Genomic DNA, 14,598 nt, shown 5'->3' with positions numbered 1-14,598 from the left:
TTGATACTTCAATTGAAATGACCGAGTAGGCAATGTTGCCACTTGGTTAGTGCTGTGCCGCTGCAGGATTGATATTATCTTTTGACTGATGAGCAGGTAGCCATTTGCATTAGCCTACGTAAAGAGTTCCACTTCAATTCAAGCAACGGATGGTGAAGTTAGCACGCAGTTTCAAAAGTGACGGCATGAAGTTTTTTCTAGAGATACCCGTAGTAAATAATTGTAAATAATTACCCATTACTATCACAAATCACTTTATTCACAAAATATAATTATCTACACATGTAAAAATTTCTACATACTTTTTTTTTGCATGAATGACACACTGGAAAATTTTGTACAAATAATACTACAATATATCACAAGTTATCACTCAAAGCAAACATTAGTTATTTTTTTCTTACTCGCGTACAGTTATTCAGGGAATCATTTTCTTTAAATTCAAACTCTAACTAAGGTCTTAAAAATATTTTTTTAAATAAATACTTCAAAAAAATTTTCTTACGAAGTTAAAATGATCACAAAATATGGTTTCATATTTCGCTTCGAGTGTATCTATATTGTAGGAATTATGCATATTCATTCAAGAAAAATATTTTAATCCAACTAATCATCGAAATGTTAACTCTCTGTTATCGTACGGGTTTCGCCGGACCATAAATTAAAATTTTCACAAATGCAAAGCCTAAAACTGATCCGGGTGCATCTCACGTGTAAAGGTAACACTTTTCACGTGGCTAAGTTAAGATTCCATGAGCGTAAGATCACTTTATATTAGTCTAATGATTCCTCACTGGATTGTACGCAAGGCAATACGTTATTTTAGCTATGAATTAACAAGACAGGCAAATGAAATCCAACAACGTATAAGTTCTATAACAGATATCAGAAAGTTGTTACAGATAATTTAATTGAAAAGTGTGTAATATTAGAATACGTGTAAAAACATTTAGGTAAAAATTAAAGCCAAAGTTGAATGTAAATACCAATAATCCACTTTATAACTTCGAAGAAGAATAAATAAAAGCAATTTTCTCAACAAATATTTCATTTATAATAAACATATTTATAGTGGAGAATTTTTTTCATCATTGAATTATTTCTTAAAAGAAAGTAAATATTGAACCGAAATATGCACATCATTTTACACCTGAATTTTTAAATTTTGAAGGATAGAAAAATATTTAATATAATGTTTAGTCAAACTTCGAAACCAAATTATTAATATTGTCAACAAAAATACAAGCAAACAACTCCCCTTTGAGTTCATAATGCACATCTAAACAAAGTATTGTATTTTAATGTTCAATATAAAGTTAGCACAATAATTCGGATTCCCGCTTTTAACTGCCAAGCGAGGCATATAAGGAATATAATGTCGTTAGGTCACAAGAAAAATTTCGTAACAAACATAAATAAGTACAAGTATTTTGCTTGTTAATAATGACACAAAATTTTACGTTTCAGAATAGTTTACGTCCAAAAAAACCCATAAGGAAATATGCTCTGCTCTTCCTGGCTTCTTCCAGAAACAAAGACCCGTTTTCTTTAATTTAAGAAATTATAAAACACAAAATTTCACGATACTGGACTTGACCACATCTTCCCGATAACCCCACGATATAATTTGAATTCTTGCCATTATAGGGTTCGTAATGAACTCACTCTCAATATACATACGTTAAAGTTAGTCATGAGTGGTAGATTATTTAAAGTGTGTGTCGACATCAGTCAGACGGGGTATTCAACCATCCGAATCGAAGATAACCACGTTCTGAATAAAAGGCGACGTGTCAGCGTCATCCGTTTCAGGACATCCACGAAGGACCCGGTGTCCAGGTGGTGACCAGGCACCTACAGTCACAGCGCGATCCTCGTCGCCAGGGACACGAGAACGCACTGCGCAGCCAGCGACAGAGCGCTCTCGGCCGGAGACCTGGGCGACGCCGCGGTGTTGTAGGGTTGCAGCCGCACTCGGATCCCGGTCGTCTCCAGACTTCTCCTGCAGTAATCACCATCTGGAGATACAAAAAAAATGAAGTCGTTCGTATAATTATCGTCGCGTTTATTTCGCGTATTAATTTTTATTCCAGGCTACACTCAACATACATAGAATACAATACATACAATGTTTCTGTACTTTCATAACAAAATGTTGCTTTGGAAACCATTTGCCTAGTAATAGTTTTGTAAAACTAAAAGAAATATTTTGTAAATTTGTTTAACTCATGTCTATGGTTATTTTTTCATACATTTAATACTTGTTTTCGAGAAAATACTGATTATTTTAATGAAAATTGGTGCATAATTATGATTTTTAATTCATATTTTATTTAAGCATATTTCTTTTAAAGAGTAAAAATAATCAAATATTCAAAAAGTTAATACCACCCGGTTAAGAAACCGAACCCAGTATTACTGTTGAAGTGGTACTTCACATGCCTTCATCGGGCACGCACCTCCCTTCCCCTCTTCACTTCACCTCTTTCATTCCTCTCCTGATATCATGCCTTGTCTGCAACCGCCCCCCCCCCCCTCCGCCATTAATTCCCTCTTCAGACGCCTCTGCGCATGCGCGGATCGAAGTTTGTGTTGTTTTTATTTATCTACGGCTACAGGCAAGTCTCACTTTTAATCGCCGATAGGTTAAACTGAAGTTTTTTGCTTGATCTGGTAGAATAAAAGTAAAAAATAAAATTATATAAGAATGAATAAAAAATTACAAAAACTCTGGCTTGTACTAAAACTCTATCCTTGCTTTACAAGCTGGCAGAAACAGTTTTTATAATTTTTTTAACATGTTTGTTTATTATACATTTTTAAATAACATTTTTTAATTTTAATTTTTTCTGTGATTTTCTAATATTATGAAAAACGTGCGAAAGTTTTCTCCATTTTGCTCCTGTTAAATCCTGTCAATATTTTGATGGTGTTATTCTTCAAATCTTATTATTCCTGTCCAGACATTTGCTGATGTTCTCCGAGTGTTTCTGGTTGATTACGAGAAATCGAGATCTGCACGAAATTTTTCTTTCACCGAATGAGTCACCCTTTTTTTATTCAGAGTTACATTTGATTTGTGAATTTCTGCTACCAAATTATCACTAAAAAATAATTTTCAATCATGTGGAATCCAAACAAATAACATTCATTACTCAGTCAAATAATGTGCCTTGAGACAGCTGAGAAACACTATCATGCAACACAAATTCTCTTATCCTTGATGTCTAGCAAAGCCTTCCCTCTATAGCGATCATTATTGAGGATTCCGCATCCCATATAAAATAAATAAATACATTTTCACAACAAAACATGTGGTGACATCTGTTGGCAAGATTCGGGACTACTTAGAAAATGGCCGTTTGCATGAGAACAACTCTCGCACCTAAATAGAATCAAAGACGGCTAGAGCTAAGTAGGCTTTTAGCTTCGTAACTTTGTAGTCTTGTAGCCTCGTACTTTTGTAGAGGTTTAAGCCTTGTAGTATGAAAGTCCTGTAGTCTCGTAGCTTCGTAGTCACCTAGTCTCGTAGCCAAATAGCAGCTAGGCCAATGGCTGATGGGGCCAATGACCGTTGGAACCAATGACTGTTGCAGTCAAAGACTGTTAGAACAAATGAAATGCGGCCGGGCCCCATCAGAGTCCCAACTCCCACTGCAAGCACATACTCCTGTTTCCTTCCACAAGGTAACACTTGCCCAGATGGGGCCTAACCTGCATATTAAATTCAAAATCAAAACCAAAATCAAAACCTTAGCTGAAAAATGTAAGGTGGCAAAAACATTGACCGAACACAAATATATTTTCCAAGTTTATATTGTTAATCTTTATATCTCATAAATAGTACAAAAATAGTTAGATCTCATAAATATATCACAAATATTTTATAATTGACTATACATCTCAAAAATAACATATTTTATAATTTACACACAATAAATATGCCTGACTTTAATACTTTCTTTTGTTTCAAAACTCTAGGCTAAAAGAGCCAACATTTATGACAAGGTAAACTTAAATGCTTAATGACTTTAAACCAAAAATAAACAAACTATTAATCAACTCGCAAGGAAAAGGTCTTTGGAGAGCTAAAATCAATTAATTATTGAAAGCAATATGGCCGCCAACAACAAGCAAAATGCACAGGAGGTGCAGCAAATTTTACCAAGTGCCAATCCACATTATGAACACCTAATGCAACACTTAGTGTAAACAGGTGCATCATATTCGCACAAAACACAAGTCCAACAGGTACTACTCAAAGTTATTTTCATCATTATCAAAACTTTAAACTCTACTGGCCATATCATAACAAATAATTACAACACTCATACTTAGCTCTCCAAAACACCTTGCCTTCTGCCAATCTCTCTCTCTCTAATGCCTCATGATGATGTGGGTGATGGTCCTACTGCTCCATGCCTAACTGATCAAAATCCCGGGCTTATATACCCATTTTCACAACCTATTCCCTCCTATTGCCCCTCCAAATCTCGGGATTAATAGAGATAATTTTCGAATGCTCTAGAAGAATCTTCATACCAGTTCACATAATCGATAAACAACCAATTTCCGGGATTTATTCTTCTTCTTGCTAAATCCGGAGTTGGTAACACTGAATTCGATGTTGTGTAGGAATGAAGTCTCCACTTTGTCTATGGTATTTTGTTTGAAAGTGCACTGTCTTCTGCCGCACACAGCCGTAGCCTATCTATGAGTCGTGACGTCACAAGAGGTCAGTTTATTCCTACACGTCAACATGGAAGGTAAGCTTCTTCATGTCCTTAAATGTTTTGTGGTGCAGGGTCATAAATTACCATCTCGTGACCACACACGGTCACAGACTGATGAAGCCAAGAAACTGCTGGAGGCATTATAGCTTTAAAAAATTGGCAATCGCATTTTACTGAGTTAAATGTTCGTAAAGATGTACGTCGTTTTCTTTAAATATAAGTATAAAAGTGTGTATTATCGTATTCTACTGATGAGATTGTAACCATCTGATTAGATCGTTTGACACTAAATTGAATTTTCGTCCAAATGTACATCCTTTTAGTCAAAAGTGTGTCCTGTGTGAACATTGCATGTGTGTACTGTGTGAATAATGTGCGTCCAGTGTGTGTACTATGTGTGCTGTGTGTACATTGTGTGTTATGTGTGTATTGTGTGTCCAATGTGGTTATGTGTGTATTGTGCGTCTATGTGTGTAGTACTGTTTGTGTACTGTGCATCCAGTGTGTGTACTGTGTTAACTGTGGGTCCAGTGTGTGTACTGCGAACTGTGCGTCCAGTGTGTGCAGTGTATATGTACTGTGCGTCCAGTGTGTGTACTGTGTTTTCGGTGTGTGTGCACTGTGTGTACTGTGCGTTCAGTGTGTGTTCTGTGAGTACTGTGTGTTGAGTGTTTTTTGTGTGTACTGTGTGTGTCCAATGTTTATACTGTGTTAATACTGTGTGTGTATGGTGTGTCCAGTGTGTATACTGTGCGTCCAGTATTTGTACTGTGTGTACTGTTCGTCCTGTGTGTGTAACTGTGTGTGCATTGCTTTTACTGTTTGTAAATTTGTTCGCATTATGTTTTCTATGTGAAATTGTGTGTATACTTCGTGTCCTGTGTGTGTATTAGTGTGTTCATTGCGTGTCCAGTGCGTGTATGGGATGCCAATTTCATTTTCTGAATTTGCTTCCAAATGTGATACTTTTTTTTATTGTGCTTCTTTTTTGAATATTGTCTTAACTCGTGTATTAATGTAAATGGTTCTTGTTTTGACTAGAAAATAGGTAATTAGGTCGGTCTCGGATATATAATTGATTCACCAGACGGTGGGGCTTTCAGTTTGTTATTGGCTGCTGCGGTGTAAGGGTCACCTACTTTACCACATTTGGTGCGTCTTTATCGTCTTTAACGTCGAACTCGACGATAGTTGTACCGTCGTCTACGGAAACCCTGTTGTCAGCGTCAACGATGAATAACGCAGATCCTGTTGGCAACGTCGAATACACTAGAGGAGACTACAACAATCATGGTACCACCAGCAGAAGAAAGCTTAATGACTTCAAAGCTGGCTGCAAAGGAAACCATGATGAACGACGTTTCGACCTCGATGGAGATTTCAAGGGCTGGTGATTCGTCAACAACTATCGAGCATCGATGCTGTTACTGTGAGAAAATTTTCGTAACAACAGCAATACTCGACAACACGTGTAGAGAAACTGTGCTAAGAATTCTTCTCGCAAAATGTTTGAGTAGTATATAATAGGGGCTCCGGAAACTGGGTCCGGGGCGAGGAGCGAGGAGCTGGCCGAGCTCTGACGACACGTCCATCTCCGACGTCACGGCGGCCATCTTGGATGAGTGCAACGGGACACAGCGTAACGGGACAAGTAGGACATTGACCTTTGACCCTCAAAACTTGCCAAAATTGGGCAAAAATTGCCCAAAATTCCTCAAAAATAGCCAAAATTTACATTTTTGTGGGAAAAAATTCCGCCAAAAAATCTAAAAATTCCACAATTCAAAAATTAGGATTTCGAAAATCCTCAAAAGTCGTTTTGCCCTAGAAAGAACCCAAATTCCTAAAAGCGGCTTAAAACTCCTAAGAGCTAGCCGCTCTAAGCCGCCGAGGTCATGACCTTGAAAACAAGGATGCCATGGCAGCCATTTTGAATTATGATGTCACCATTGCAATACAGTCGCCATCTTTAAAATCTTTATTTATTATCCGATTATAATGAAAAAATTTTTAAAATTTATAAAAAATTCATTTAATAAAACTTTTCGTAAAATATTAAAAAAAAAAAACAAGCATTTACGACACGGAGCTCGGAGTCCACGGTTCGAACCCGGCGAAGGCAAAAAAAAATAAAAATGGCGACCGATCCTTCCCCCCGCGGTGGCTGCTGACAGACTGACTACCACCACTTTTTTCAAAGCATATATAACATCATCTAGTATGACGTCATGACCGCCATCTTGTCTTCGATGCTGGAAGCCATCATCATCATTGTATCGTCGGCTAGAGTGCGCCGACGCCATGTTAGTTTAATTCGTATCCGCTAGAGTGCAGTAATCATTTATTATTGCTGTGACACCCGCCATCTTGTCATTTGGCCGCCATCTTGGAAATCCGTAATTATTTAGCTAGAAATTCGGGAAAAAATCCAAAATTCATTAAATAAATTGGCTAGAGTGCAGTAATCATTTATTATTGCTGTGACACCCGCCATCTTGTCATTTGGCCACCATCTTGGAAATCCGTAATTATTTAGCTAGAAATTCGGGAAAAGTTCCAAAATTCATTAAATAAATTGGCAATAAATATACTGATTGATTCGATCGATTCCCGTCCTTGGTTCGATTCCCGGCGAGAGTAAACGGTTCGATCCTTCCTCCATGAAAGCTACCTAGACTGATCTACCACCAACAATACCAAGGTTCATATATCGTCAACTGGTATGATGTCATGTCCGACATCTTGTCTTCATCCGCTGGAGACCACCATCTTGTTTGCGTCTGCTAGAGTGTGCCGATACCATGTTATAATTATCTGTTGACCATACTTTTGTCCTCAACTGTTGACAGTGAACATTGACCTTGCTTTTTGACCTTGACCTTGAAATTTGACCTCGACCTTGAAATTTGACCTTGAACTTGAAATTTGACCTTGACCTTGAAATTAGACTTTGTCCTTGTCGACCATCATGGATCCGACATTTTATGTTCAGTACATGCTACCAGGAGCTACCACCTGCTGGAGTACGCCATCTTGTGTGTGTACTTGTATTATAGAGTACATTTCCATCTGGATAATTTTATTCTAACCCACTACAGTGCAGTAATAATTTATTACGGAGGTGCCCCCCGCCATCTTGAAATTCGGCCGCCATTTTGAAATCATGTAATAATGTAGCTAGAAAAGCGGGAAAAATTCCAAAATTCATTTAAGAAATCACTCATTAACTTACATATCGATTCGTACCGCTCCAGTCCTTGGTTCGATCCTCGATCGATGCAATAATGTTTAATTTGATGAAAAAAATAATAATTCCAATAAACTATGTTCAACATTCTTAAAGAGACTTTAAATCCTCTACTACCATCAACCTATCAGACATCAAGACCACCATATTGGAAATTTGTAGTTGTAATGCTAGAGATTTGGGAAAAAGTTCAAAATTCATTAAATAAATTTGTAATCAATATACCGATTGATTAGATTGACTAAGATCCTTGGTTCGATCCCTGGCCGATACAAAACAACTTTAATTTTAACAAAGTTTTAGAAAAGGGTAAGGTTCAGGAAATAAAACACCACAAAGTCTTTTACAAACATAAAGTTTATTACACAATTTCTATCCTACTACAGAATCACTAGCGAAAGCCAGCAATCTTATAAACATTTAGCCCTGCATAGACATGCAACGACTACTTCTTAGCTCCAACAGCTCCAAATGGCTCCAACAGCTCCAAATGGCTCCAAATGCTCCAAACGGCCTCCAAATGCTTGACAGCTCCAAATGTCTCCAGCAGCTCCAAATGCTCCAAATGGCTCCAACAGCTCCAAATGCTCTAAATGCTCCAAATGACTCCAACAGCTCCAAATGGCTCCAAATGCTCCTAACAGACTCCAAATGCTTGACAGCTCAAAATGTCTCCAGCAGCTCCAAATGCTCCAAATGACTCCAACAGCTCCAAATGCTCCAAATGACTCCAACAGCTCCAAATGCTCCAAATGGCTCCAACAGCTCCAAATGCTCCAAATGGCTCCAACAGCTCCAAATGCTACAAAAGGCTCCAATTGCTACAACAGCCTCCAAATGCTCCAAAAGGCTCCAAATGCTCCAACAGCTCCAAAAAGGCTCCAAATGCGTCACAAGCCTCCAAATGCTTAACACAACTCCAAATACTTCAACAGCCTCCAAATGATCCAACAGCCTCCAAATGCTTAAGACAGCTCCAAATGCTCCAAATGGCTCCAACAGCTCCAAATGCTCCAAAAGGCTCCAAATGCTACAACAGCCTCCAAATGCTCCAAAGGCTCCAAATGCTCCAAATGGCTCCAACAGCTCCAAAAGGCTCCAAATGCTTCAAAAGGCTCCAATTGCTCCAACAGCTCCAACTTCAATTGGTTCCAACTGATTCGAATTACTTTTCTTATCGAACTTGGCATGAGTACTAACATGTCTTTATTAGTATACATTTTGACTGGCAGTGGTAACGTATTTTGCACCTTTAAGTTATAAGTTTTATTTAGAAATCAGATTTCGATAAATGGTAGATACCATTTGGAAAGAAAATATATTAATTTATCTTCAAGTTTATACACATACTTTAATATAAGCCATTATTGTATATGTAGCCAGCTTCCTTCAGTTCTTTGAGTATGAAGGATATTTCTTTAACGTGTTACACCCCTCGTGCCTCAAAATTGAATTATTTTGAATTAATTAAAAAGGAGCCTTGGAAACTTGCTGGATAAAAAAAATAAGTTAAATAAATTGATTTACCAGAGGCGACACGAGGTGGGGAACAAACAAAATTTAGGAACTTCCTGTAACAAGCAAGGAGGAAGTTGGTGGTTCGTTAAAATCAATAAATAAAAACTACACGATTAACTTGATCTATAATTTCCCTGTTTTATTTGCCCTGATGAATTATCTTGTTTCCATTACTTTACATACAAAAGGTTTTAACAAGTTTCAAAGATTTAAAAAAAAACAAAAGAAAAACTAAAAGGGGCCGGCCCGCGATTATTTAAAACAAAGTACATTGTATTGATACATTATTACAACTTGCAATGTTCTACTACATTAAATTTGTCGCTGATTAGTTTACCATATCAGTGGATTAAGTGGATAGTCACTTATCGCTGGTTTGTCTTTAAAAAGGGGGGGAATAGAAATAGAAACCATATCACCCGAGTCTTCCAGGTGTGGAGTTAAAAATGCCGAACTGTAGAATGGAAGGAAGCTGCTTCTTCTAATGGGTGGATCTCGGACTGCCGAAAAACATACTGATGGACAATTCGTCCACCAGTAGTTGCTGGATCTCGAATCTAGCTGAATATGTGCATCGCTGGGAGGTCGAACCCCTGACTGTAACAAGCCAAATCAAGTCTGATTAGGACTTGAATACAGACAGTACATGGGGCAAGAAATGCCCGGAAAAATCTAAGGGGAGGTAGGGGAGGTCGCGAATTATCACTCACCAAAACAGGGGAGTTGCCTTCAAGCTGCCATCGCGGAGTCAGCCATGGTCCGTAGCTCGCGATTTGCGCGGCTGGGCGCGGATGATTTCTTCATAGTTAAAAAAATTAAAAGGGAAAATTTCAAAACAAAAAAAATTACTAACACTATGCAGACAGACTAATCTACTTGAATTTAGTTGAGGGATAGCATCCCTTATTTAGGACGATTACATAGTCGCTAGCGGTCGGATGAAGTCTTCCAGAGTCTTCTGAGCTCGCCGGAGATCTGTCTGCAAACGTGACGCGCGCTGATCTGTGTCGCTGCAAACCGCGTCTCGTAATTAAAAAGGGGCGCCGGCTCTTACAGGTGGAGGGGGGTCTGGGCCGCCGAAAGATTCCGAACTTGCCCGAATGCGGGCGGAAAAAAATCTCTGGCAGGAGTTTTGAAGTTGGCATCACTGGGCGACAGTAGAGAACTCTGTCGGAGGGGTCTGAGTTGAAAACAATCGACTCGCCCACGGCGTCCATATAACTCAAGGGAAAGCAGGTGCTGCTCTCTGGCGCCCTAGAGGGTAGGCTAGCGGATAAGTTCGCGACTTGGTCGCTAGGTAGCGCTTGCGATCAGTTTTGGCGCACTCGTTTTTTGCGAGGAGACCTTGAGGACGGTCACTGTTGCCCAGGGGGTTACGACCGGTCATTGGTCTTACTTGGAACTGAGAAGGGGGGGGGGGGTGAGGGTAAAATGCAACGCTGCTGGGAATCTACGTCCCGTCGTGCCTGCAGAGGAGCGAACTTAACACTAATACGTGATGAAAAAGCCCAATCTCAGCTCGTCTCTGAGAACTGGTCGCCTGCAAGCTACAGGCTTATCTATGCAGTTTGGGTCACGAAGAGAAATGATATTACAGGCTTGAGGCGTGACTGAAGGCGGGGGAAATGGTAAGCTGTCTGCCAGTCAGGGATTAGGCCAGCAAAATATCCGATACGCCGATGGGAAAGGGGCTTCGGAGCACTGAGACAAAGTTTAACTCAGAGGAGTACACCAGACTAACAAAGTAAAATCACACTATAGTAGAGCAAATAAAATTTCCACACAAAAAAATTTAAAATCATCATAAAAATTTAAAATATATCGTGTCGAAATTACTTATTAACGGCACAAACGTTCGAATAGTTTCCTGCACAAAGCGATCCATGTAGTAGTCGTAGCCTGTCAACCAATATGTTAGGATCTTCCCATGAGGTATAATCAATCTCTTCTGCTGCGTTCATCATCCTTGCATGTTTATAATAAATATTATTATCTCTGGTGTCTATCGTTTTAACACCAACCACAAGGTCACTTTCGTCATCGTGCCAGTGATTATCACAAGCTTGATCAGGATAATTTATTTTATTACGACGTTTCCATTGTTTTGGTCTCAAACCACCATCACAGTCTTCGCTCTTGCATGCTCTTGGTGCTTCAGCACAGTAATCAATCATGTCAGCCTTAGATGTGACAGCACAGTCTTCGTTCATGCCAGCTTCTGATGTGTCACCACAGTCCTCAATCATGTCAGCACCACAAACTTGATCAGGATAAATTATTTTATTACGTCGTTTCCATCGTTTTGGTCTCAGACCGCCATCACAGTCTTCGATCTTGCCTGCTTTAGGTGCTTCAGTACAGTACTCAATCATGTCAGCCTCAGAGTTGTCACCACAATCTTCAATCATGCCAGCTTCAGATGATTCATCAAAGTCTTCGACCTTGTAAGCTTCAGGTAGTTCTCCATCTTTCACATTTTCATGGAGACGACTAGATATTAGAGAAAATATATTTTCATTTCTAATGTGGTTACAACTTCCTTCGTTTGTTTTAAATTTTAAATTATTATCTTGCTCTAGATCAGTAATTTTAGCTTTTTCGCATTCGTTCCTCTTCCGCGACGTTGTAGCCCAGTCTTCGTTATCTTTATTCATCTTAATTGTACTGGTCTTGTAATGTCTATCCAAGTAATATCTTCAACCAAAGGATTTCTGACACTGACTGCAATGAAATGGTTTTTGACAAGGACCCAAATTACACTCGCTTCTCTCATGTCGTTTAGCATTCTTTCTCAAGGTAAACACCTTGCTACAGTATCTACAGTGATGTCGTTTTGATACAACAACTAATCCCGAATCAGGATTCATATTAGTTACTGAGACTAATGCCAGACGCAAACTAAGAGTTTTAAATTAGATATATTACTTAAATATAATTTTTTAATTATTTCATCAGCGAGAATTAATTTATCTCATTCAAAGGTACTTGTTGCAAGTAGTTCTGCTTTTCAACAACAGATGTCGCCACATGTTACTTGCAGGTAAATATTATTTTGTTCTTTTATGCGGGATGCGAGATGCTCACTAACGATCGCAAAAGAAGGATGGCTTCGCTAGACACCAAGGAGAAGGAATTTCGTCTTGTACGTTAAAGCTTCACAGAAGTCTCATGATATATTATTTGACCGAGTAATGATTTTTTTTTGTTTCCACCTTATAAAATCATTCATGCACAGATCAACTTCTCATCTGTACCCAGAAGAACTCGGAGAATACCATCAGATGTCTAGTAAGGAATAATCAGAAGCACTAAGAGAAAACCATAAAAAATATTGTCAAGAATAATAAGGAGCACGCGGAGAAAACCACCATAATATTGACAAGAATAATAAGGAGCACACGGAGAAAACCACCATAATATTGACAAGAATAATCGGGAGCACACGGAGAAAACCACCACAAGTTTTCTTTGATATCATAAAATTACAGAAAAAATTTAATAAAAAATTTAAAATAAAAACAAAAAATACAAGATTAAATTCTACTAACTTGTGAACTTATCATTGACGTACAAAGTTAGAGTTCTAGTACAAGCTAGAATTTAATTTTGTATTTTTTTGTATTTATTTTAATTTTTTTATTTAATTTTTTTTCTGTAATTTTATGATATCAAAGAAAACTTGTAGTGGTATGGTGGTCTTGATGTCTGATAGCTTAATGGTAATAGCGGATTTAAAGTCTCTTTAAGAATGTTGAACATGGTTTATTGGAATTATTATTATTTTTTTCATCAAATTAAACATTATTGCATCGATCGAGGATCGAACCAAGAACTGGAGCGGATCAAATCGATATATAAGTTAATGAGTGATTTATTTAATGAATTTTGGAATTTTTCCCGCTTTTCTAGCTACACTATTACATGATTTCATGATGGCGGCCGAATTTCAAGATGGCGGGGGGCACCTTCGTAGTAAATTATTTCTGCACTGTAGCGGGTTAGAATAAAATTATCCAGATGGAAATGTACTCTATAATACAAGTACACACACAAGATGGCGTACTCCAGCAGGTGGTAGCTCCTGGTAGCATGTACTGAACATAAAATGTCGGATCCATGATGGTCGACAAGGACAAATTCAAATTTCAAGGTCAAGGTCAAATTTCAAGGTCAGGGTCAAATTTCAAGGTCAGGGTCAAATTTCAAGGTCAAGGACAAAGTTCAAGGTCAAGGTCAAATTTGTAGGTCAATGTCAAAGGGCAAGGTCAATGTTCACTGTCAACAGTTTAGGACAAAAGTATGGTGACCAGATAATTATAACATGGTATCGGCACACTCTAGCAGACGCAAACAAGATGGTGGTCTCCAGCGGATGAAGACAAGATGTCGGACTTGACATCATACCAGTTGACGATATATGAACCTTGGTATTGTTGGTGGTAGATCAGTCTAGGTAGCTTTCATGGAGGAAGGATTGAACCGTTTACTCTCGCCGGGAATCGAACCGAGGACGGGAATCGATCGAATCAATCAGTATATATATTGCCAATTTATTTAATGAATTTTGGAACTTTTCCCGAATTTCTAGCTAAATAATTACGGATTTCCAAGATGGCGGCCAAATGACAAGATGGCGGGTGTCACAGCAATAATAAATGATTACTGCACTCTAGCGGATACGAATTAAACTAACATGGCGTCGGCGCACTCTAGCCGACGATACAATGATGATGATGGCTTCCAGCATCGAAGACAAGATGGCGGTCAAGACGTCATACTAGATGATGTTATATATGCTTTGAAAAAAGTGGCGGGAGTCAGTCTGTCAGCAGCCACCACGGGGGGAAGGATCGGTCACCATTTTTATTTTTTTTGCCTTCGCCGGGTTCGAACCGCGGACTCCGAGCTCTGTTTCGTAAATGCTTGTTTTTTTTAAATATTTTTTTAAAAATGTTATTAAATGAATTTTTTTATAAATTTTAAAATTTTTTTCATTAAAATTGGATAATAAATAAAGATTTTAAAGATGGCGACCATAACGGAAATTGCAACGGTGACGTCATAATTCATAATGGCTGCCATGGCATCCTAGTTTTCAAA

General features: G+C 38.3%; 1 protein-coding gene across 1 annotated transcript in view; it reads right to left on the bottom strand.

The window, feature by feature from the left end:
• Positions 1-237: 237 nt before the first annotated feature.
• LOC134535263 (angiotensin-converting enzyme) overlaps positions 238-14,598 on the bottom strand; it is a 548,035-nt gene continuing 533,674 nt past the window's right edge. Inside the window, exon 13 of the mRNA XM_063374335.1 lies at positions 238-2,018. Coding sequence (XP_063230405.1) covers positions 1,861-2,018 — 158 coding nt within the window. The 3' untranslated portion in view covers positions 238-1,860. The remainder of the gene's footprint in view (positions 2,019-14,598) is intronic.

The sequence above is a fragment of the Bacillus rossius genome, chromosome 8, assembly GCF_032445375.1.
Source record: "Bacillus rossius redtenbacheri isolate Brsri chromosome 8, Brsri_v3, whole genome shotgun sequence".
NCBI lineage: Eukaryota > Metazoa > Arthropoda > Insecta > Phasmatodea > Bacillidae > Bacillus > Bacillus rossius.
The sequence above is the reverse complement of the archived record's forward strand: the minus strand, read 5'-3'. Positions and strand labels throughout refer to the sequence as shown.